This window comes from Bison bison, unplaced genomic scaffold (genome assembly GCF_000754665.1).
Source record: "Bison bison bison isolate TAMUID 2011002044 unplaced genomic scaffold, Bison_UMD1.0 scf7180017864145, whole genome shotgun sequence".
Classification (NCBI taxonomy): domain Eukaryota; kingdom Metazoa; phylum Chordata; class Mammalia; order Artiodactyla; family Bovidae; genus Bison; species Bison bison.
Window position 1 is genome coordinate 10,801,761 of NW_011494717.1, and position 22,915 is coordinate 10,824,675.

At 38.1% G+C, this 22,915-nt stretch overlaps 1 protein-coding gene across 5 annotated transcripts in view; it reads left to right on the plus strand.

Annotated features, from left to right (window-relative positions):
• The window catches only part of CLIP4 (CAP-GLY domain containing linker protein family, member 4), an 86,423-nt gene that overhangs the window by 54,976 nt on the left and 8,532 nt on the right, over positions 1–22,915 (plus strand). For all 5 annotated transcript variants that reach the window (XM_010840677.1, XM_010840674.1, XM_010840675.1 and 2 more), the window contains exons 10-14: positions 3,806–3,895; positions 4,905–5,048; positions 8,477–8,611; positions 11,995–12,118; positions 16,727–16,791. In XM_010840677.1, the coding sequence (XP_010838979.1) occupies positions 3,806–3,895; positions 4,905–5,048; positions 8,477–8,611; positions 11,995–12,118; positions 16,727–16,791 (558 nt within the window). The remainder of the gene's footprint in view (positions 1–3,805; positions 3,896–4,904; positions 5,049–8,476; positions 8,612–11,994; positions 12,119–16,726; positions 16,792–22,915) is intronic.

Below are 22,915 nucleotides of genomic sequence, written 5' to 3' on the forward strand. Positions count from 1 at the left end.
TTCACTTTCATCAAGAGGCTCTTTAGTTCTTCACTTTCTGCTGTAAGGGTGGTGTCATCTGCATATCTGAGGTTATTGATATTTCTCCTGGCAATTTTAATTCCAGCTTGTGCTTCATCCAGCTCAGCGTTTCTCATGATGTACTCTGCATATAAATTAAATAAGCAGGGTGACAATATACAGCCTTGACGTACTCCTTTTTCTATTTGGAACCAGTCTGTTGTTTCACATCCAGTTCTAACTGTTGCTTCCTGACCTGCATACAGGTTTCTCAAGAGGCAGGTCAGGTTGTCTGGTATTTCCATCTCTTTCAGAATTTTCCAGTTTGTTGTGATCCACACAGTCAAAGGCTTTGGCATAGTTAATAAAGCAGAAATAGATGTTTTTCTGGAACTCTCTTGCTTAATAGAATAAGCTGTTATGTTTCTTTAAAGAAAAATCTGTTGGGAGAGGGGTGGGGCACTGGGAAAAAGGGGATTAAGAGGCACAAAATTGTAGTTAAAAAATAAGTCACGGGGATGTAGTGCATAGCATAAGGACAATGATGCTGTTACAATTCTGTAGTGACAGATGGTAACTAGACTTCTTGTGGCAACTGATTCATAACGTCATATATACAAGTGTTGTACACCTGAAGCTAATATATTATTTATGTAGCTATACTTCAGTTAAAAAAATAAAAAGGAGAAATAAATAAATAAGATGATAAATGTATCCCCAGGGTAAGAGAATATTAGTTTGCAACTATAAACTGGAATTATATCTCAAAAGTGCTTGTCCAAAAATCAAGAGTTATTTTGCTCCTCAACAGAAAATTACCTTCTGGACAAATGAATTAACAAATTATGTTAATGATATTTTTAGTGTCAAAAAATAAAAAATTATCTGTTGAAATTTTAATTGGTATTGCATTTAAGCCTAAAATCAATTTGAGAAATGACTTTGATATTCAGTCTTTTAATTATAAGCTTGGGATATCACTTTATTTAATTGGATCATTAAAAAATGTCTCAGTAAAATTTTATGATTTTCTGTATATTTTGCACTTGTTTTGTTAGTTCTATTCTTAGGTACTTTGTACTTTTTGATTCTCTGTAAATGGTATCCTTTTAATGTGAAGCCCAGAAGTACACAGCAGGTATGGAAGGAAAGCTCAAAGAGGAGCCCTCTATTTCTGGTCTGAGGAGCAGGAAAAGGAATCTCCTACTAGACAAAGTGGAGGAAATCCCTGTTATCCTTTTCAATTGCTTTTAAAAAAATCTCTTTGGTTCTTTCACACCCTAGTCCCTAAGCAATCCTGCATGTTGTAATAGCAGCAGGGGATGGCCAGGCACCTAAAATCCCCAAGGGAGGGAACCCTTTTTTTTGGCCAGAGAAACTGTGGTCCTGAGAATGTGGATGGAGTCCCCATTAGTTTTTCTTCTTTTTTCTCACTGCTTGGCCCTCAAGAGATTGTATGACAGAGCAGAGCAATGAAAGCCTAGTCATTCTATCCAGAATATCAGGAGGAGGATGCTTCTGGAGACCATGTGAGGAGGGAGCTCAAGAAAGTGCTCTCAGAATGGGGGAGCTTACTGCAAGCTGTGTGTACATGCATCTGACCACAGGCTTTGGTCTGCACAGACCTCCACTCAGATCTCAGGCTGCCTACTGGGTGGCACAACACACAAGCCAGATCAAAGAGGCTTTGGGAACCAAACTGACATTGGTACCACAGTCACAGAAGGTGGATAGGAACTGCCAGCCTGAACCTAACTGCCTGTTGACTGTCCAGTGCCTGCGAAAACAGAGCAGAACAAAACAATCCACATTCTCCATAGAATTTTAAACAAGACCCAGAGTCCTATAAAATAATGTTTATAATGTACAGGATACAATGAAAAGTTGTTCTAAATATGAAAAACCGGGAAAATCTCGACAGCTCTGAAGGAAAAAGGCAATCAAAGGTAACAACCCTGAGATGAACAATTATCAGGTTTTCAAAGAATATATCGTAACCTTCTAAGAATTAAGGGTGAACCCTCTTGAGACAAATGGAAGATTTCAGCAGAGACATGAAGATAAAAGGAAGAACCAAATAATTCATGTGCACACACACACACGAGCACACCCAGGAGCACAAGTAGCACTGAGGTAATCTGAGCTGGTGGATTGCAGCAATGTCAGTATCCTGGTAGTGATTTTGTGCTATAGTTTTGTAAATGTCACCGTTGGGGGAAACTGGACAAAGTGTGTGAGACATCGCCCAATATTGTTTTTCACAACTGCATGTGAATCTCCAGTTATCTCTAACAATTCAAGTAAAAGGAAAGGCTCAAATGGCTATGTTAGGACTGACAAATGTAACTGAAAATAAGAAATTTACTCTGTGGGTTGCCTTCACAAAGTCTCTCTTCCCAACCCGTCCATCCAGGGTCTGAGGTTGTAGTTCTGGCCCTCACTCCCGGCCTCTGCTTTCTGTCTCTCCTCCTTTTGGTTCCTCCTAGACTTTGCTGTCTGGTTGACATTATCTGCCTGTGAGTGGTCACTCCAGCCCTCCTTTCCACAGTCCATCAGAGGCTTGTTTCTTACTGAAGAGCGCCAGCCCTGTCACCCTCTAAGATTGTAATGTGACCCATCCATCCGGTTTACTTCTCCTGCGTCCCCCCAAAGTCCACTCCATTCCACCCAATCCACTTACTCTTCTCTGACCCTGTCTTTCTTTATTTTCTCTTTGTTTGTCCATAATGCCTACCCTAGTTCTTTCTGACCATACCTCCAGTATTCTCTGCAAGAAATCCAACCTGTCTCTCAAGACACGTATAGGAATGTGATGTTCTTGATGAGGTGTTAATTTATCTTTACAGCAATGATTATTGTCTCCTCCCTCAATGCTAGGGCTTGTATCAAACACGTCCTTGTATTTTAATTATTCATGTCTTTCTGCCATGCCAAGTTGAAAATGTCTTTCTTTAGGACTGAGACTATGGCTTGCTTTGTTTGTGATGCTCAGAGTGCCAAGCTCAGTTCTCCACCCCAAATTCTTCATGAGCAAGTAGAATTGGAATGGATTCTACATGGAATTCAAAACTGGATGTCATTCATTAGGTTTCTTATTTAAATGGTTTCGTTCTGTAGAATTAAAACAGAAGTCTTAATAAAGTAGATTATTATTCACGAGCTTGTTCTTTTTTAAACTGCACTTTTTTTTTTTTTTTTTGGTGGGAGTTGAGTGTAGATGAGAGTCAGGTAGTCATTCTCAGAATACCAGTGACAGAGAGTACAGGGTTTCTTAATATCTGACTTCCACTTAAATGAAAAGCTTCTATAATGATTTGCAAAAAAATGTTTTTTACCACAAATCCACTATCTGAATAGGCAGTCTGCCCCAGGGAATTTGCCTGCACACACCAGTGAAGTCCTGAGTTGTGCGCATATCTTAATAAGTGTGCAGCTGCCGTAGGCATGTTAAGTTTGTTTTACCCGCGAGTACTAAGGAGTGTACTAAGTATCAGATGGTTAGATAGCTGTGTTTTAAATGCTTTATATTATATAGAATTCCTAAGTGGATTTTAAAATAAGTTTAAAAGATAGTTTAGGGATACTTGGGGAAATTGATTGGGGTTTTCAGATGGGCTAGGAATACATTCTTTCCTTTCCCCTTAATAAAATACTGGCCCCTGATGTCTGTGAATTTATTATCCAGTGTGTTCTCAGAAGTAGAGAAGATTTCAGTTAAGATCGTCTGTACTTTAAAAGTGAATCCGTATTTATGTTTAACATTAAAATTCTTTCTTGCTGAATGTGTTTTGTTTCTGTGTTCTAGGATTAATGACATCAAAAAAAGATAGTGCTTCAGAATCAACACTCTCATTGCCTCCTGGTGAAGAGTTGAAAACTGGAGCAGAGAAAGATGGTAATATAATTTACAACTTCTATTCTTAAAATTTAATGTACTGATGGAACTTTAAAACAATATAGTGATATAACTTATATGAGGCTAAATTTTAAAGTTTGTAAGGGAAGACTCAGTACAGTAAAAATTTATACTTGAAAATCCCCTAAACATCTCATAGTAAAGCGCGCACACACACACACATATATATTTTTTGTATAAATTCCTGTGTTGTGATTCTTACATACATGTAGTGAATTACAGGACTAGATGCAGAGAATAAAGTGAAATTCCATAGTGTAGATGGCTTGATAGAATTATTTAAAGTTACCTTTACAATTTATACTTGAAAGTTGCTGAGAGTAGATGTTAAGCATTGTCACCACTCACACACACAAAAAATGAACTATGTGAGGTGATGGATGTGAATGTGTTATCTTGATCTTGTTAATCATTCCACTGTATCTTTTAATCATAGTATTGTACACTTTATATACAATTATATTTATCAATTATTACTCAATAAACTTGAAATAGATAAAAAATTAAGTTGTCTTTAGCTGTCAAATCACTGGGTGAATAGAGCATGAATAGAAAATTCAAAAATATTCCTGCTTGCCTTTAGGTTAACTCAGAACATTTTAAATTAAGCTTTTGTTACCGTAAAAATAGATTAGTCATGTTTTTTTATATAAATAAGTTGTGATTCTACTAACTCATCTCAGTGAGAGGCGAGAGACAGTGGTGGTTAGAATAGGTAATTGGTCTAAATTGATTACATGACAACACTTTTCTATATAAGATTGTCATACTATGGTGTGGATCCTTTGGATCCTTAAAATTGCTTGGGCTCTAAAATCTTGTGTGTATGAACTACAATGTATTTTGATGAAATCAGGCATTTAACTCAACACTAAGATAATCCACAATGGAAGAAGCTGAATGGAGGACTTACCTGGACAAGCATCTAATTAATTCACTGCTTGTTTTCCACCCTTTGATGTATTCCTTTCCTTTACTGTTGTTTTAGTTCCCCTGATTGGATCCATCAGCAGCTCCTCCTCTATATCTTCTTTGGAGCACAAACAGAGCCTCTCCAAGAAACTGAATGCACGTGGCAATAACAAGAAGACAATGAGCAAAAGCCCTTCTCTCTCGTCTAGAGCCAGTGCTGGTATCTATGGCTTTTTCAACCAGGCTTTCTTGGTGTTTTTTATCTTGGTTTGTTTGTAAGTAGATTTGCTCTTTTTAAACGTGTAGAAGGAACCCTTTACTTCAGTCAGATTGAGCTACTTTCCCCTTTCCTGTCTTTCTCCCAGCCCTCACCCCTCTCCTCTCTGTCAGCACACCCTGGATCTCTCTGCCTTTCTCCTCACGCTCCTGCCATTTTCCCTTGTCTGGATTTACTTCTTCTGGTCCTTCTGTATCTAAGGACTCCAGCGTCTGTAAGGTTCCTCTTAGAACTTTATGACAGATCCTCAGATACTTGGAAACTGTACAATCTCTTCTCTTTCTTTATGTATCTCTTTTCTAATCTAAACCTAATATTAATAATTAACATGTCAATATGCATTATTTATTATTTCATATCTATTAAAGGCATTTTGCATATCTTATTTCACTTAATTCTCAAAATGAATGAACTATCATGACCACCTTCACTTTATGAATGAGGAAACTGAGGCTTAGGGAGGTCAGGTATTGGTGCATGATGGCAGTTTCTAAGTGCACACCTGGGCTACACCCACAGGTGTGTCTGATGCTTCTCTGCTATTGTTAAACTCCACCTCTGTCTCAAGTACCTTCAGTTCCTCCTTGTGCTGTAGGGTCCTTAGGACCCTCCCGGCTGGCTGGTAGAGAGCTGAAGCTCTGCCTCTTAGTACAAGTCCAGCCTGAGGCTGCTCATGCAATTTTGGTGACCACACTGTATCATTGGCTCAAATAGAGCCGAAAGCTAAGTTTCTTCATTTTATGGCTCGACGTAGGACTTTACATTTATTTTCATTTAATTTAATGGTAGAATTTTTATCCCTCTGAGTTTTGTTTTTTACATCTTGCATGTAGCTTTTCACATACTTTAGAGTTATCTTCTTATTTAAAAAAGCATGCTTTCTCTATTTTTAGTCAAGTCATTGTCTAAAACTGTGTAGGAGAGGTTGACAATGATAACCTGTTTAGCTCGCTGTGAAGCCTGCATGATCATCCCATTCAATCCACATTTCTTCAGTTATGTTTAAGCATATAGAAAACACTTTTTCTTGTTGGAATCAACACATGAATACTGAATTTATAGCAGTTCACTTATTTGCCTACGGGCTTCCCTGGTAGCTCAAATGGTAAAAAGAATCCGCCTGCTATGCGGGAGACCTGGGTTTGATATCTGGGTTGGGAAGATCCCCTGGAGAAGGGAAAGGCTATCCACGCCATATTCTGGCCAGGAGAATTCCATGTACTGTATGGAATTGGGGTTGCAAAGAGTCGAACACGACTGAGAGACTTTCACTTTCTTTCACTTTATATGCCTACTACATAGAAAAGAAATCAGGTCATTTTAACATAACTTGTTTTTAATAAGTCTCATAGTAATTACTAGATCCTTTTTCTAATACTTTTAATACTTGTGCTGAATCAGTATTTTATTGTGAAAAATGTTCAGGACAGGATTTTCTTAAAGATATTTTATTGTATGGGGGAAAAAACAAAAAAAATCCATGATAGTAACATTGATGTAATAAATGTAACAGTTCTCCGAAAGTGGAAAACCGGGAAATTTTGCTTGAATATCTATTTTCTGAATATATTCCCCTTCCCCTGAAACCAGTTTCTCTTTAATGCTGTGAGGAACAGAGGTGAGACAATGCAGTGATGTAGCAATCCTGTTTGTCCTCATTTTAATTACATTTTAAGGCCTTCTTCATTTGGAATTTAGGCTTTGAACAGTGACTTGATTTTAAAATTTATGTATGGGTATGGAATTGTCTTTTTTACATTTTATATAAAGTAGTTCTAGTGTGCCTTCTTATTAACATTTTTTTCTTTTTATAAATTTGAGGGGTTTGTAAGTTTAAATAATAGAGATGAAAAGAGTTATCAGAGTAAGAAAGAGGTCCTTTTAAAACGGGAGGGAGAGAGAATGGGTCACATGTGAGAGAAAGTCCATATTCCAAACCCCAAAATATTTCCTTAAATTTTTTTTTAGATTGAGTGATTTGCATTTGGGGAGGTGTGAATGGCAGAGAGTGGACATTATTAAAAGTTAAGGACAAAATATTAAAGAGAAAGAGGAGCGGAAAGGAGGGGTTGGGGGATGGGGAGGTCGGGGAGGAAGTCTGTGAACTCAGCCCCGCTGTGTCCCACGTTGAGCTCATTGTCTTCATCCATTGTCTGCAGACAAATCCAGTGTCTGGGTTTTAAGTCAGGTGTGCCACCTACTCCCTGTGAACACCATGTCTTCATTGATTCCCGAGTTTGTATCTTGTCTACGATTATAATTCTCATGATAAGCACTTTGTAAACTGTGAAGTGCTTGGGAAATGTTAGTTATTTTGAGAGCCTAGGACTTCTTAGTATACAGTTGATCTAGACCTTCCTTCTCCCCGGGTTTGTGGGAAACTGGAAGGCTGTCATCTGAGAAGGGCTAGGGAACCCTCTGTGAGGGTACTGGATACAGGGCAAGTCAGGCTGTGAACATGTTTTTAGTTTCTCCCAGTTCACAGCCTGACTTGCCTTGTATCCAGTACCCTCACAGAGGGTTCCCTAGCCCTTCTCAGATGACAGCTTTCCAGTCTGTTTTTTGGACTGATGGGAGAAGCCTCAGACGTCCACCTGTCCTCTGTTACAACTGAGCAGCTTTCTAGGTAGTGTTGCTCTAGAACGTCTGATGTTCAGTAGTGTGCACTTGAGGGTTTAGGTTTGAATCAAGGTCTGAGGGGAGGTGGTGTGTGCTTTTGTTTCTAATAAGGAAATCAGTTTGTGGTTAATTGGAACCTTATAGCAGTTCCACTTTTAAATTACATTTGTGTATGTATTGTTTACACCAAGTCCCACTGAACTATTATGATTCTCTATTCTATTTACTAGAATAGAGATTGGTGGACTGCAGCCCATGGGCCAAATCCAACCTACCACCTGCTTTTGTAAATAAAGTTTTACTGGAACAACATTGTGCTTTTTGTCTCTGTCTGCTTTTGAGCTACAACAGCAAAGTTGAACAGTTGTGACAGAGTAGCATGGCTTGCAAAGCCTGAAGTATTTACTACATAGCCCTTTACAGAAAGGGTGTGCTGACCTCTGTTCTTGTAGAGAGTGCCCCCAGGAAGTCAGGATAAAGTTGATGCCTCACCAGGTGTCATGTGTAAGTTTCCAGAGCAATGATCATCTCAGGAAACCCTTCAAATTTCATTTGAGTAGCTTTCCTTCACATCTGAGAAACACAACTATAGATACTGTGTGTAAGGAAGAAAGCAGCATATATTGAAACCTCCAACTAACTAGACTGGTTAGAATACATGGTAATTTTTTGGCTAATGTGGTATTTGAGTTTCCCTTTGTTTTTTCTCTCTCTTCATGTCCCATCCCCTTCCCCAACCAATCCCCACACAGGTTTGAATTCCTCAGCAGCATCTGTAGCAAATAGTGGGCGCTGCGAAGGAGACCTCCGAATTGGAGACAGGGTGTTGGTGGCAGGCCAGAGAATTGGTGCCATTAAGTTCTTTGGGACAACAAACTTCGCTCCAGGTAACTCACCTGTACAGTCTTTGCTCAACTTGAATTCTTTAGAATACCAAAGGTTTAAGAATTTACATGTAAATAAAACGTGGAGTTCTGGATTAATAGTTCTTATGGATGGTCGCTCTGGCACAGAGCAAAATGCAAAATGTTGATTCAGATGCAGACTGTTTTCACGCAGGTCGATTATTTCTTATGAATTTTTCTTGCCAATTGTGTTTTAAATTGTCTAAAGTTAAAATCAGTTGTTACTCTCCAGTTTCACTCTCACTGATTGCCAAGTGTGCTAAATAACAGAGAAAACATTTTAGGATTAGATTTGTGCTAAGCACAATCTTTGAAATGAGTGGATAATGAGTTCGTTGCATATAGCTTTCAACAGAATGGCTTAGAGAGAAAAGCAAACAAAGAGATTCAAAGGGAGATGAAAAAGGTTTTGCGCACCCTGGGACCTTAAAGATGTATGTTTGTGTATTTATATATTCATTCCAATCTAAACTTAATACTGCATTTCCTAAAGTGAAGATAATCTTTCTTTTGCATTTTTGGTGATTGTAATTTCAAATAGAAGCCAGTTGAATAAAACATTTGTATTTTTAAATAGCAATATGCTGTGTTGACACATGGTGGCATTGCAGGATTTTTTAGGAAAAGGTTACTGAGAACATTGATTTTTTTTAAAAAACGTGTATAGCCTTCTGTCAGGAACTCTGAAAGATCTGAGATTTTACCCTATTTGCAAGATGAATGACCACAGTTCCATTGATGCTGGCAGAAGATGGTAGACTCCTGGGTCAGAGACAGAGAACCTCAGTGCTCTCATCAATAGTGGTGGCTAGAGTGGCAACATTTTCTTCTGTTGATTTCCTGGGCCCCAGTTCCCAGAGAGTAAGATAGGGAGGAGGGCCAGGCGACCCCAGTACACCCAGGAGTTTGTGCTGCAGGAGAGGAGCCCCAGGCTTAAGCAATCTGAACCTTTATAGAGACAGTAAGTATACCTGTCCTCTTGTCAGGGGAGGCCGTCTCCATCTCCCAAGGCTGTCTTCTCTACAAACATCTGTAGACACATGGTCAGCACCTCTCTCCATAAGACATGGACAGAGAATGGTCTCCTAGCACATTCTCGTTTCATTAGTACAATTTATAATTGCAGTCCAGTTACTAATTGATTGGGGATGGGCTGTATGTTTTATAATTCATGTCCCTCGAAATAGTAGTAGTAACTGAGGTAGTAACTTAGGTAGTAACTGAGATTAGTTAGAATGTTCTTAATATGGTTCTCAAATAAAAATTTAGAAATCCCAAAGGTAGTTTATATTTCCACAGTCACCATGTCTTCTCAGTTTCCTTTCTCTGGTTTTGTTAAACAAGGCTTGAATGGTTTGATTCATTTGGACACGATTGTTCTTAGGTTGACTTTTAAGTTTTGAACTCCTAGTAAAGAGCATTTAGGGCTTCCCAGGTGGGACAATGGTAAATAATCCATCTGCCAATGCAGGAGATGCAAAAGACAGGGGTTAGATCCCTGGGTCAGGAAGATTCCCTGGAGTAGGAAATGGTAACCCACTCCATTATTCTGGCTCTTCCAGTGGAAGAGCCTGGTGGGCTACAGTTTTCCATGGGTTGCAAAAAGGTGGACACGACTGAGTGACTGAGCACACACAGAACACTTAGAAATTTGAAAAGTAATGATCAGATATTGGACTTGAGTTTGAGCAAACTCTGGGAGATACTGGAGGACAGAGAAGCCTGGTGTGCTGCAGTCCATGAGGTGGCAAAGAATTGGACACGACTTAGCGACTGTACAACAAATAAACAGTATAAAAACTGGAGATTTTTTGTTAAAGTCCTTCTGCCCTGTCAGAAAGTAGTAGGATATATTTCTTGTGGCCTCAAAATGTAGATCAGTCAGTTCTATAGAACTTTCTACCTCTGAAAGAAAGGTGCTGGTTGCGTGGGGCGATGTCCATCCTCACCACTGCTAGGCAGTGTGTGAGTCACGCTTGTTAACACTTGCTGTGATGCCTTCCTGCTGTGTGCTGTATACTTGCAAGAGGTATACACTACATACTTCTAGAGGTATGTAGTGATTGGTATATTAAAATGGGAAAATGTACAAATTATATAGGAAAGCATCAAAGGCAGGAGGATATAAAACTTGGAAAATTGTAACTGTGGCACTCAGAAATAACAACGGCAACCAGAATAACCTGGTTTAATGACATTCAGAAATGCAGTGCCCGGCATTAGTATGGCCAAGCAGTAGGTCTGTATACGTCTCATTGGACCTGTGCAGAGTAGGTTGTTTCAGTATAGAAGACTATCACATGCCTTATACTATTCTTTCCAGTTCAAACTCCAAGATCGGGAATCGACTCAAGTGTCATCATTTTGAATATAAGAGGAAAAAAAAGTTAAGAACTTCTGGATTGTCATTTTAGAGGTTATATAATTGACTCTCTGCATTATTAATCTGAAGGAAACAATATTCCGTATTTTGTCATTTGTAGCAAATTTCTCAATATCCATACCTTTATTTGATACTGCTTCTGAGAGACCAAATAAAATCATTATTGTATTCTCCTTTTAAATAAGAAATGAATGGACTGTCGGGTACGTTTAACTAATCTGGAGGTACCTTCATCCAGAGGCAGTACTCTAGGAGTCTATGTCCATTTATTTAATATTTGCCGCACTAAAAGCAACCTCACTGTTTTAATTTTATGCTCTCTGGAAAAGGAAATCCCATTACTCTCCTCAGAGTGCCCTTTTAAATACTTGAAAGCCTTTTAGAAAATTCTTCCTATTAGCTAACCTAAATCTTTTAGGTTAAAAATGATTTTTTTTGTCCCATCTTGGGTGGGGAAAAAAATGAAAGAAAAAGAGTCACCATGAAGTCTAGCCATTTTCCATATCATTTTTGTCCCTCTTTAATTATTTAAGAACTGTTTGTGGTATTCTCATGTTGGGAGAGTGAAATGAAAAGACCATGTTCTTTTATGACTTATGCGTCTCAATATTACGCTCCATTGTTCCCATCTCAGACTGTATTACCAAGTTAAGGACAGTTTCTTATTGTAGCTTTTAGATATATTTTGGTCAAACACTACTTGCATAATAGCTAATCCTTGCCAAATTTGTGTTTGTGCGTTTTGTCTTCCTTAATGTACAACTCTGCAATTATGCTTGTGAAATGTTTTTCTGGTTCATTTCTGAAACTTTCAAATTTTGTTTTATAATTTTATTGTTTGAAGGCTTAATGATCACAATGGTCTTCCATCACTTTGGTCATATGTGAGAATGTTAAGCCATCTAGACTGTGGGTTTGTGTAATAACATAACAGTTTTGGATAAAGTACAGATGCTTTTAAAATCCAGTATTCTTGTTCTAGGATATTGGTACGGGATAGAGCTTGAGAAACCCCATGGCAAGAATGATGGTTCAGTTGGAGGTGTGCAGTATTTTAGTTGTTCCCCAAGATATGGAATATTTGCTCCCCCATCCAGGGTTCAAAGGTGAGAAAAAATGAAATTTACATTATTAACAAGAACTTTTTGTAATGTGCAGTGAGTTAGAGTCATTAATTCTGTATGAAAGATATGCACTAACTACAGACTATGTCTTCTTTCAACGGGTTAACCAACCACCTTCTTCAGAGGGTAGGCTCATGGTAGCTAAATTTGCTTTGCTGAGGATTTGCAGTTTTAAAAACCTCCTTTATTCCTCATTTGCAAACCCTATGAGTATGTGTAGGCTATTAGGAGTGGTGTTTGCTGCTCAGAACAGTGAGAGCAGCAAGCTTAATCTGTCATGCAAACAAAAGTGAAAATGCTCTCTGATTGCTTCAGTCACATCCTAACTACATTAAATTTCCTGCCAGCAGGCACCCCATTCATTCTCCTACAAACCTAATGGAAGCAAAATGGCTTTTTCCTGATTTCTTTAGTTTTCAAAAATAGATAGGCAGTACATCTTTGGGGGGAAGTGAAGCTTCAAGTATTTATATATAATATACCTCCTCGGTGTTTCTTCTGAAGATAGTACACTTTTGCTCCAGCTCACTCTGGCTTTTAAAAAATAAGTTGAGCAGAAACAAGTCCTTATGAAATTCCAGGTACACTGTGTGAAATGACTTAATGTGCTGAAAGAAGTTGGCTGGATATCTTTAAATAGGCAGTAACACGTATGGTACAATCACATTCATGAGACTAGACCTGCCATCTCAACCTGCAAGTCCTGTCTCATCCCCTTCCAACTGGACTGTGTGACTGCCTCCTGGCAAATTTAACAGTTTTCATATCCATTTTCTTTCTCATTTTTTAAAATTGAATAGTTACATATAATTTTTGTATTCCTTTCCTTCTTCTATGATGTACTTGATATAACCCTTTTCTTGTTATTTATGATTTTATAACATTTAACTTGTAATGCTTTGCAGTTATAAGTTAACTGCAAAGAACTTGACTAAGTACCCTCAGTTAAATGTTTTGTTTGATTCTAATACATATTTAGTCAGGTAAACTAGAAAAGAATAACTGCCGATGGTCCCTGACTTACAGTGGTTCAGCTTACAATTTTTAGACTTTATGATGGTGCAAAAGTGGTAAGAATTCAGTAGAAACTGTACTTCAGATTTTGAATTTTCATCTTTCCCTGGGCTAGCTGTACATAGTATGATACAGTCTCATGAGGCTGGGCAGGGCAGCAGCTGCAGCTCCCAGTCAGCCCTGTGATCATGAAGGTGAACAACCCAGGCACCTACGACCCTTCTGTACCCACACAACCGTTCTGTTTCTCACTTTAAGTACAGTATTCAATAACTTAAATGAGACATTCAATGCTTGATTGTAAAGTAGGCTTGGTGTTAGATGGTTTTGCCAGGGTGTAGACTCATGACAGTGTTCTGAGCATGTTTAAGGTTGACTAGGCTAGGTGATGGTGTCCAGCAGGTTAGATGTATCAAATGCATTTCAACTCAAGATGGGTTCGTCAGGACATAACCCCATAGTAAGCTGAGGAGGATCTCTACAAACATTTACTGAGCATTTAATGAGTGGTGGGCTCTGTACCATGTACTTCATCAATTTCCCCCAGACCTATGAGATATAAGGTATTACGATTATTCCTATTTTGCAGGTAAAGAAAAGTTTCACGAGATACAGTAACTGCTAAAGTCATGTAGCTGGTGTAGGGGATGAAAAACTTGTCCCATACCATCTTATGTTCACTAACTGGAGGGGACGGAGTCTGTGAATTAAACTGACAACAGATAAACAGAAGAAAAGGCATAGCATTTATTAAATGTTAACTTTACATGCATGGGGGAATCACAGAAAGTGATGAAAGCCTGAAGAAATGGTGACATTGGAGAATTTATAGACCATCTTAATGGGGGAAGGGAAGGGGGGCGGAAAGGCCGCTTATGGGAGAGCAGATGATGTTAGGGAAGATCAGTGGGCCTTTAGGAAAGTGGATGGGGATGTGATAGTCTGTGACAGTGTCTGTCTGGGTGTGGTGTTAACTCCCCATCTCCTCTCCTGTGATGCAAGTCAATCTTCCATGCTTGATGAAATTCTGGGGAGGGGATTTGTGACAATTGAGTTCTTCTTTGGGAAGATCTGTTTTAGGCAGATAACGGGAGTTCAGAGAAAGCCTCTTTTTGTAATTGTTTATTCTCGAATGTCTTTAGCTCAAAATAATCCCTTGTGCTAGAGCAGCCTGTTTGGGGTAAGGTATTTTGATCTCCCACACTAGTTAATGGTGGAGCTGGACTCAGCCCAGGTTTGTTTCTTTGCTTTTTCCTAAGCCCTTGCTTTTAGACAGTTTGCAGGGGGGCTTTTGGTAGTTATTTTATAAATAAAGAAAAAGAGGCAGTAGCTGATGGCACTTAGATGTGCTGGCACTATTTTAAGTGCTTTATATGTATCGTTTAGTCTTCTGTAGCAATCCTGTGTGTCAGGTACCATAACTATCCCTATTTCACAAGTGGGAAAATAAGGCACAGAAAGATTAAGTGAGGTGTGCAGTTGTGCCCAGGGCCCAAGTGAAGATTTGAGCCCAGAGAGTTTAGTGTAAGAATCTGTGCTCTTAACCATTATCCTGTTATGGTTAAAAGAGGCTCAATGACTTTCTTCAGGACCTATATCTTACAAGTGATTGATTTGGGAATAAAATCCATACTGAGTCACCAGTCAGTCTTCTGGGTTCTCATATTACTTTGAACAAATCTTCATTAACATATTGCTACAGTCTCTTAAAAGTTTGATTTGTCTCCTAGTCATGAGGACTGGGCTTCTCTGTTTCCTATTTGACTACCCGAGGAATATAGTTTGGCATATTGTGCAGGCAGTAAATATTGACCAGCTTTCATTCAGTGTCTTTTATGCTGTAACAGCTTTCTTCCCTGTTATATTGTGAAGCCACTTTCTCCAAGTTTTAACTTCTTTTTCTTGCTTTGTTTATAGAACACACATTTTTTGCTTTCTTTCTTTTTTTTTTTGGCATCTATTTGGTCTTCTTTAAGGTGATTCATTTAAAAGCAGCCCCCTCGTCTTAGACGAAGCACGGCTCTCTCTAAATGAACTGCTGTCTCCAACCAGCTGTCTTCCTGTCATCTTCTGATTGTCTCATTCATCATCATCAAATACTATTAAGTGTCTTTTAGCACTTTGTGCTGTGCTCGGCATTCTATAAGCGAATAAAACAGACATGATGCCTGATTTTGAGGAGTTTCTAATTTAAACCAGCTTGGGAGCTCTTTAACAATCACACTGATCTTCATGAAGGGACTCCTGAGAACAGTTGTTAATCACATAGTGACCAATCACAACCTCACCTTGCATCACTCTCCTCCCCAGATTGTTGTTGGCCTTTTTTTTTCTTAAAAAAACAAAAACAAAAACATTTCCTTTAAAAAAATGTGCCCCTGTCCCAGAATCTTTGCACATATTACTTGCTTTGCTTGTATGGCTTTCTACTATCACCCAACTATCGTCTAGCTAATTCCTTTTCTTCTATCAACATATATAAAAGCCAGTATTTCTTTAGAGAAATTCTGAGACTCAGTGACTAGATCTAATCTCTCTCTCTCTTTTTTTTGCTCAAGTGGTTTTTTATCAGCATAGTATTAATTTTCTTATTCTTAGTTCATACCATTAGGTACTTCTTACTAATGAACTGATCACTTTTAGAATTAAGTTTTCAACTCTCCATCACAACTAAATTCAAGTATCTGTCTGCTTCATCAAGTCATATTCTTTGCATTCATTAGTCTTTCATTGATTGCTCTGTGTTATGTATCATGTAAAGATGATGCACATGGATTGCAAGATGAAGTTACAATTAATGCAAGAGTTGCAGAATTTCTTTATGGTAACAAAGTGTGCTGCAACAAGTGATGGATAGAATGAAGACTTTTCTGGTTTAGGCCAGTAAACAGTTGAAAGAAAATGAGACTGTTATAGGATTGGCTTTTTAAAAATAAAGAATGATTTGAATATAAAAAAAATAGACCTGTAAAGAATATGTCCTTTATGATTGTGCTTAGAGTCAAGTATAACATAAAAGATGTTGGTTTTATAAGAAGAATCACATATATACACAGACTCAGCTGATGTATTTTTTCAATATAAAAATGTAATGTTTTTATAATTATAACCTAACATTTGTTATATTTAACGTAAAATAAATTTTCACTGTTTTTAGTTCCATCTTTGAAAATAAAGCTCCAAACAAAGTTGGGCCCCTATTTGAAATGAATTCACTTGAAGCTGACTTTCTCTGTACTTGCTATCCTTATATAACAAGGACCTCTTCCGTCTGATTAGTGCCTGTCTCTGGTGATAAATTGAAATTCACTTCTGGCTTATTAATAAATATTCAGTAAATGCTTGTCCAGCGAGTAAAACAAGAAATGACCATTGAATACATGTATATGTATGACTGAGTCCCTTCGCTGTCCACCTGAGACTATCATAGCATTGTCAGTTGACTGTACCCCAATATAAATCAAAAAGTTAAAAAAAAAATATAGCCATTGTTGTGAAACTCTCAGTTAAGTGCCAGTCTTAAATATGAAGACCAGCTGCTTCTACTTAGATTTGCATTCCTTCTTTTATTCACAGGGTAACAGATTCCCTGGATACTCTTTCAGAAATTTCTTCAAATAAACAGAATCATTCTTATCCTGGTAAGATTATGATTTTGTGTTCCTAATAACTGTTTCTTTTCTTTTCCTTTATTGAACTTTTTTAAAAATTGTAAAGTGTATGTGTATATAGAAGAATGTATGAAATATATTTGTATAGCTATGTAATCATAAAGTGATATCTATTACCCACCCCATGGTCAAAGATGATTACCTGTATGTCCTGAGTATTGCCCAGTCTCATCTGCCTCCCTTTTTCCTATACCCTGTCTCCAGGCTATGTATCTTGCATTGAATGTTGATTATTCCCTTGATTGTTTTTAATGTCTATCCATCATATATAGATGGCAGTGAATAATGTATGTTTAGTTTTGATTGTTGTTTACTATGTTGTGTAGAGGTGATGGTGGTTTAATTGCTAAGTCATGTCCAACTCTTTGTGACCCCATGGACTATAGCCTGCCAGCCTCCTCTGTTCATGGGATTCTCCAGGCAAGAATCCTGGAGTATGTTGCCATTCCCTTCTCCAGGGGATCTTTCTGACCCAGGGATCGAACCCAGGTCTCCCACATTGCAGGCAGATTCTTTACCATCTGAGCCGTCTGGGAAGTCATGCTATGTAATGTTCCATTAAAATATATTGTGCTTGTTTGCTAAGTCACTTTAGTCGTGTCTGACTCATTGTGACCCTATGGACTGTAGCCTGCCAGACTCCTCTGTCCATGGGGCAAGAATACTGGAGTGGGTTGCCATGCCTTCCTCCAGGGGATTGTCCCAACCCAGGGATTGAACCCACGTCTCTTATGTCTCCTGCATCGGCAGGCAGGTTCTTTACCTACCACTAGCACCATCTGAGAAGCCCTAAAATACATTATCCATTCTATATTTGAGTTATATCCTGTTTTTGACTATTCAGAAGCTATGCCATTGTACACATTTACAAAAGTTCCTCTAGGATTGCCAGGCATGGGATATCCCTATCTTCAGCCTTCCTAGTGTGTCAGACTGTCCACATGGGAATGGATGAGAGTCTCTGTCACTCCTCACCTCAGCAACAATAGTCCCGTTTGATTTAGAAGTCTTTGCCCATCTGGAGAAGGCAATGTCGACCAGTGTTCTTGCCTGGAGAATCCCAGGGACAGGGGAACCTGGTGGGCCGCCGTCTATGAGATCGCACAGAGTCGGACACGACTGAAGCGACGCAGCAGCAGCAACAGCAGCAGCCCATCTGAAGGATGCAAACAGCATCTCCTTGTGGTTTCAATTTGCGGTTTTCAGATTACAAATGAAGTTGAGCCCGCTTCCATGTTTATGGACCACATACATTGCCTTGTTTATGACATACCTGTTCAGGTCTTCTGCTCATTATTTTTTTTGGGGGGGAGGGGTTGGTTTGTTTTTATCTTATTAATTTGTAGGTTTCTTTATATATTTTGGGCACTAATATTTTGTCAGTTTTGTTTGTTGCAAGTATCTTTCTCCTTTTTTTGACTTGTCTTTTGTCCCCTTTCCTTCCCTTTTTTGATGTCTTTTGATGAGCAGAAGCTTTTAATTTTTAAGTAGTCAAAATAGCAAACTTATGTTTTTCCTTATTTTGTGACTTGGCTTTTCATTGTCTTAACAGGGTCTGTCATAGAGCAGAAGTTTTTAATTCTAATGAAGTCCAAGTTATCAGTTTTTTCTTTCATGACTAGTGCTTTTGGTTTTGTATTGAAAATGTCTTCACCAAACCCAAGGTTACCCTAATTTTCTCCTATCTTCTAGAAGTTTTATAGTTTTGTGTCTTACATTTATATCTGTGATTCATTGAGTTAATTTTTCTGAAAGGTGTAAGTCTATGTCTAGATTCTTTTTTTTTTTGGATGCAAATGTTGGTTGGTCCAGCATATTTGTTGACGAGACTATCTTTTCTCTGTTGAATTGCCTTTGCTCTTTTGTCAAAGAGCAGTTGACTGTTTGTGTGAGTCTATTTCTGGGCCCTTTATTCTGTTCTGTTGATCTGTTTGTCTTTTTCTTTGCTAATACCACATTGTCTTGATTACTGTAGCTTTATAGAAATTCTTCAGTTGAAGTAGTAGACTCTGATCATCTTCCTCAATTTAGTGTTGGTTATTCTGGGCTTTTTGCCTTTCTATGTAAACATTGCAAATGGTTTGTTGATGGCTACAAAATAATTTGCTGGTATTTTCATTGGGATTGCATTGAATGTATAGATGAAATTGCAAAGAACTGATGGCTTAACAGTATTGAATTTTCCTACCCATTGATGTATTTAGATCTTTGCTTTCTTTCATCAGTTTTATAGTTTTCCAATGTAGATTTTTATATGCATTTTATTATATTTATACCAACATGGTTCTTCCATTTTGGTGTTAATGTCAGTGGTATTGCTTTATAGTAATTCTCTTTATCTTGTATCAGCCTCTTGTGGTTAAGTATTTGTCTAAAAACTTTTTTTCTAGCCATTGCCTTAATCTTTCTATGTCTTCATGTTTTTAGAATATCTTCTAAATAGAATATAACTGGATTTTACTTTAAAAAAAAAAGACAATCTTTGTCTCTCAATCTGAGAGTTTTATCTATTTGCATTCATTGTATAACTAATATATTTGGATATGTTATTTATTTTTTTCTAATATTTCAACTTTTTTGTCCTTAAATGTTTTCCTCTCTTGACTTCATTTTGTTTATATTCCTACCCTCTATTTTTCTCGTTTTGTTTTCTACTTGTATAAAAGTTATGCTCTATAAATATGCTTCATAGTAATTACTGTAGGTACTTTGACATACATACTTAACAAAGCCTAAAGTCGATTATTATGTTTACTCTTTTCCAAATAATAGAAAATCCTTATAAATTGAGTTATTCTGTTTCTACTTTATTTTCCTCACAAATTTCACATTATTATAATAGTTTTTATATAATTGATATTTATTTAATTTGCTTATACATATTTACCAATATCTTCAATCATAAATCCTCTGAATTTCCTCTTGAAATCATTTTGTTTTTAACTCATTTGTATTCTTAAAAATTTCTTTAAGAAAAGGTCTATTGGTAGCAAATGCTCTCAGTTTTTAACTGTCTTTCCTAATGATAGTTTTACCAGGTAAAAGTAAAAATTGATGGAATTTTTAGTTTGAAAGCTGTTTTCTCCCTGCACATTGACATTATCATTCTTCTGTTTTCTGTCTTCTGTCAGTGTTTTGAGGAGTCAGTTATGAGTCTGTCTAATCTGTACCATTGTTGGTGGTTTCAATTCAGTTCAGTCACTCAGTCATGTCTGACTCTTTGTGACCCCATGGACTGCAGCATGCCAGGCCTCCCTGTCCATCACCAACTCCCAGAGCTTACTCAAACTCATGTCCATCGAGTCGGTGATGCCATCCAACCGTCTCATCCTCTGTTGTCCTCTTCTCCTCCCGCCTTCAATCTTTCCCAGCATCAGGGTCTTTTCCACTGAGTCAGGTCTTCGCATCAGGTGGCCACAGTATTGGAGCTTCAGCTTCAGCTTCAGCATCAGTCCTTCCAATGAATATTCAGGATTGATCTCCTTTAGGATGGACTGGTTGGATCTCCTTGCAGTCCAAGGGACTCTCAAGAGTCTTTTCCAGCACCACAGTTCAGAAGCATTAATTCTTCGGCACTCAGTTTTCTTTATAGTCCAACTCTCACATCCATCCATACATGACTACTGGAAAAACCATAGCTTTTACTCTACTGACCTTTGTTGGCAAAGTAATGTCTCTTCTTTTCAATATGCTGTCAAAGTTGATCATCGCTTTTCTTCCAAGGAGCAGAATCTTTTAATTCATGGCTGCAGTCACCATCTGCAGTGACTTTGGAGCCCAAGAAAATAAAGTCTGTCTCTGTTTCTGTTGTTTCCCCATCTATTTGCCATGAAGTGATGGTAGATGTTTTATCTTCGCTTTTTGACTGCTTTTTAAGATCCTTTCTGTTTGCTTTATTTTGTACAGTTTTACTCTGATTGTGTCTAGGTGGAGACTTCCCTTTGTTTATTCTGTTTGGCATCTTGGGTCCTCCTGGATCTGGGAATTAGTATCTTTGATTTATTCTGTAAAATTGTTCATATTCTGAAAATATTTCTTTCTTCATGCTCTTTATTATGTCCTTCTGAAACTCTGATGAGTAGGATAGTCCAGTTTTTCACTTTTCCATGCCTAGTTTATATTTCTCAGAACTTTCTCTCTCTTGACTGCATTCTGGATATTTTCAGAGTTACCTTTTCGTTTCTTTCTTCTGCTGTGCTTATACTACTGCCTAATTCAGCCACAAGGTTTTTAATTATAAATTTTTCATTTGTTTTCTTTTTGTAAGTCTGTATGGTTGTTACTTATTGTCACTTATTCTTTTACTATCTTTCCAAGATTTTTTCTTTTTTGTTATTAAGCATTTTAAATATTATTACCTTTTATGTTTAATATTTCAGTATCTGAAATCTTTGTGAGTCTGATTCTGCCATCTATTTCTGTTGAGCCTAACTTGTGGCACTTTCTTTCCTTGTGAGTTTTGTAATTTATTGTGAAATACTTATTTTACCTACTTAGAATTTAATATATGGAAAGTCTCTGAAGCCTGGGTTGATGCCTCTCAAGAAGATTATACAGGCATATCTTGTTTTATTGTGCTTTGCTTTTTTTGTGCTTCTCAGATATTATTTATATATGTGTGTATATATATATATATATATATATTTTACAAATAGAAGGTTTGTGGTAACCTGCCTTGAGCAACTCTCTCAGCATCATTTTTCAAACAGCATTGTGCTTACTTTATGTCTCTGGGTTGCATTTTAACCCAGAGACAGGGGTTAAATTGGAAGTTTTAAACTTTTTTAACATTAATTTTTTTTAAGTTTCATTTTTGGCTGTGCTGGTCTTTGCTGCTACACAGGCATATCTCTAGTTGTGGCAGACGGGGGCTTCCCATTGTGGTGGCTTCTCATGCTGTAGAGCTCAGGCTCTAGGGTGCGTGGGCTTCAGAAGTTGCAGCACATAGGCTCCCAGGTTCTAGAGCACAGGCTCAATAGTTGTGGTACATGGGCTTAGTTGCTACGTAACATGTGGCAGCTTCCCAGACCAGGTATTAAACCCATGTTTCCTGCATTGGCAGGCTGATTCTTTACTACAGAGCCACCAGGGAAGCCCCAGACTTTTTTGTTATTATGATATTTTTTGTGGTAGATCTGCAATCAGTAATCTTTGACATTGTTTTGAGGCATGGTGAACCTCGTTCATATAAAACGGCAAACCTGATCAATAAATCAACAAAGGTCCGTCTAGTCAAAGCTATGGTTTTCCCAGTAGTCATGTATGGATGTGAGAGTTGTACTATAAAGAAAGCTGAGCGCCAAAGAATTGATGCTTTTGAACTGTGGTGTTGGAGAAGACTCTTGAGAGTCCCTTGGACTGCAAGGAGATCCAACCAGTCAATCCTAAAGGAGATCAGTCCTGAATATTCATTGAAAGGACAGATGCTGAAGCTGGAACACCAATACTTTGGCTACCTGATGTGAAGAACTGACTCATTTGAAAAGACCCTGATGCTGGGAAAGATTGAAGGTGGGAGGAGAAGGGGACGACAGAAGATGAGATGGTTCGATGGCATCACCGACTCAATGCTCATGAGTTTGAGTAAACTCTGAGAGTTGGTGATGGACAGGGAAGTCTGGCGTGCTGCAGTCCATGGGGTCACAAAAAGTCGGATACAACTGAAACGACTGAACTGAACTGAATCGATACATGTTGTTGTTCTGACTTGCTCCACAACTGGCTGTTACTCCATTTCGTTCCCCCTTCTTGGGCCTCCCCGTCCCCTGAAAACCAACAGTATTGAAAGTAGGACAATTAAGAACCCTACAACGGCCTCTGAGTGTTCAAGGGAAAGGAAAAGTCTCATGTCTCCCACTTTAAATCAAAGGTTGGAAATGATTACAGTTAGTGGGGAAGGCACGTCAAAAGCAGAGATAGGTCAGAAGCTGGCCTTTTGTACCAACGGTTAGCCGTGTTGTGACTGCAGAGGAAAAGTTCTTGACGGAAACTAAAAGTTCTACTTCAGAGAGCACACAGATGGTAAGAAACAACCTTATTGCTGATGCAGAGAAAGGTTTAATGGTCTGGAGAGATCAAAGCAGCCACAACATTC